This window comes from Sprattus sprattus (assembly GCF_963457725.1).
Source record: "Sprattus sprattus genome assembly, chromosome: 8".
In the NCBI taxonomy this organism is placed as follows: domain Eukaryota; kingdom Metazoa; phylum Chordata; class Actinopteri; order Clupeiformes; family Clupeidae; genus Sprattus; species Sprattus sprattus.
This window is the reverse complement of record NC_137927.1, coordinates 29,065,951-29,068,450: the sequence shown is the minus strand read 5'-3', so window position 1 is coordinate 29,068,450 and position 2,500 is coordinate 29,065,951. Positions and strand designations below refer to the sequence as shown.

Genomic DNA, 2,500 nt, shown 5'->3' with positions numbered 1-2,500 from the left:
TAAGTAAAAAAGGAATAATCATCAAATGAACAAGCAGGTGTCAAGCCACTGTGGGGTCTGCTGGAGTTAATACTACTCTAGTCAATAAGAGGCTGTAGAGACAGAATCAGTCATCCCCGTCTCTTGTCTAGACTGTGTCACAAAACCAAAAAAAAAAAGAGAAAGAATAAAACACATGCATTTTAATACGATGTCCTTTCGCTGGTGAAACATCAGCTGAATTGCTGTTCAAGCTGTTGTATTGTTGATAGCCGTGCAGTTCAAAGATCCTGTACTTGACCCAAAGTCCGCAACGACTCGGAGTACTATGCGGCTTTCACTGGATGACACCTTGGTTTGTTTACGTTCCGTGTGAGCCGACCTGAATTAAAGAGGACAACAAAGTGATGGATAGTGAGCTGCATTGTGGGTAGAAAAACAGACCAATGGAGACTTAATGGATAGTATTCAGTTCCTGCGGAGTCCTGTTGTGGCGTCCTTCCTGGTTTTATATCATCACATTTGAATAATAGGAAACGGTCAGATTTTCCACAGATGACCTGGCGATGTTTTATATGTGAGCACTTCAAAAAAACAAACAACCCTCCCCCCGCCAAAATAAACAAACAAACAAACAAAAACAAAAACAAACACAGAGATTCTTTATACTCCATCCCTGGAGACCGCTTGAAAGATTGTTTTTTCATTAAATCCACATGCTTGTTCTTGGGGGAGGGGTGGGATGGGGTTTCCGTGACGATAAACCAAAAAAACAGGTTAAAAGATTAATTTTGCCGAGATAATCTGCCACAATTCTTGTTCAGTGTTTTTTGTCTTACTTGTCAACATATGATTTGATTTCTCTCCTTGGAAATATTTGACCATATCCACACAGAGAGATTTATTTCCTTTGTTACTCAACGTCTCCGAGAGAGAGAGAGATAGAGAGAGAGAGAGAGATAGAGAGATAGAGAGAGAGAGAGAGATAGAGAGAGAGAGAGATAGAGAGATAGAGAGAGAGAGAGAGAGAGAGAGAGATAGAGAGAGAGAGAGAGAGAGAGAGAGAGAGCGTGTGAGAAAGAAAGATATAAATTCACGCCAGAGCGAAGAGGATTACACATCTTTAGTCTCCATGGTATCTTTCGATAAGTAAACCACCCAGTAGACCATGTTGAATGCCCCAAAGGACACTGGGAAGAGGATGCGTGCATATTTGTCGATCTTGCTGGTGCCCCCCACGACAGGAGCGCTCTGCTTGGCCTCCATCTTACCCTGGATGTGCTCCAACTTGGGCCCCAGCTGGCTCTGGAGGGAGGTGGCACTGGATCCCATGCGACCCCCCACGGTCGGGGTAGAGGGTGGGGCGGGCGGTGTGTTTTTGGAGTTGGAGGCTGGGGCGACTGCTGTGTTGGGGGCGGAGGGAGCGAGGGTGTTTGAGCTGCCGGTGGCCCCGCTGTTGGAGGAGGGTTGCCGAGCGCCGGTCGCCATGGCGCTGTGGTTGCCGCTGCTGCTGCCGCTGCTGCTGCTGGCGGAATCGACTCTCTTGGAGTCGGGGGTGGGACGATGAGTTGTTCCGTTGAGTTGTACGTTTCCTCAGGTTGCCGTTTGTGTCAGAGTTTTGCTGTGGAGGAGAGAAACAACTGCATTACTTAACGGGTTCAAATACTGTCAGCAGCCCTTCTCCTCAAGGCCTGGCCTTAGGTTAAAATTGGTAAAGCGGACATGATGCCTAGTCCTAATTAATATATAACATAATCCTAAAGTTAAAAAGTCTGAGGAACTACCCGCCAAATTATTCTAGCACTTAGGAGTAAGAAGAATATTCCATTGAGATTTGTTCAACAAACCACCTTTCAGTCTTAAAAAGGAGAAACCAGATACAGTGGAAAAGGAAAAATCTACTATGCCTCTGGTAGGTCAGCAATCAAAATTAACTACAATCTTTAAAACTTAAGCTGCCACGTTCTACTATCGCATGTTGTCTTTATAAAAAATGCAAGCCTAACAATATTCACGATATACGTAGATGCAGAAATAAATATTGAATCATTTCTTTAAAAACAACATGTACAAGGATTACCTGAACACAGCTAGGAAGAAATAACTATAAAGGTCATCTGATGTCATTGCATCTGAAGTGACAACATATTGATATGTAAAGTATTTCAAATGTAACTTTGTTTGTTTCAGTTATTACTTCATTACAAAGAAGTATGTTCTGAAGTTTCATTAATATGCTGACGATGGTTTTGTCCCGAAGTGACACACATGTGAGATGAAGCACAATAAAAGTAACCAGTTGATTAGGAAAAAAATATCTTTATCTTTCATCAGACTCAAGCATCATAAGAAGATTGAGAGTGATAGAGAGAAGAGATCTCATTTCTTACAGATTGAAAAATTAAGAGGACCAGGTACACAACCCTGTGGAACCCCAGTACCCCAGGAGTGAGTGAGAGGTTGTAGGGGGCTACATGGAATAGGACTCAGTGGACAGGTGGTTTGATGCAGGAGAGCAGAG

The 2,500-nt window shown here is 43.4% G+C and overlaps 1 protein-coding gene across 1 annotated transcript in view; it reads right to left on the bottom strand.

Annotated features, from left to right (window-relative positions):
• Window positions 1-1,092: 1,092 nt before the first annotated feature.
• Window positions 1,093-2,500, bottom strand: part of gabra4 (gamma-aminobutyric acid type A receptor subunit alpha4) — a gene marked incomplete at its 3' end in the record, with an annotated part of 19,596 nt that continues 18,188 nt past the window's right edge. The window contains 2 exon segments of the mRNA XM_080844136.1: window positions 1,093-1,534; window positions 1,536-1,600. Of these exon segments, the coding sequence (XP_080700262.1) occupies window positions 1,093-1,534; window positions 1,536-1,600 (507 nt within the window).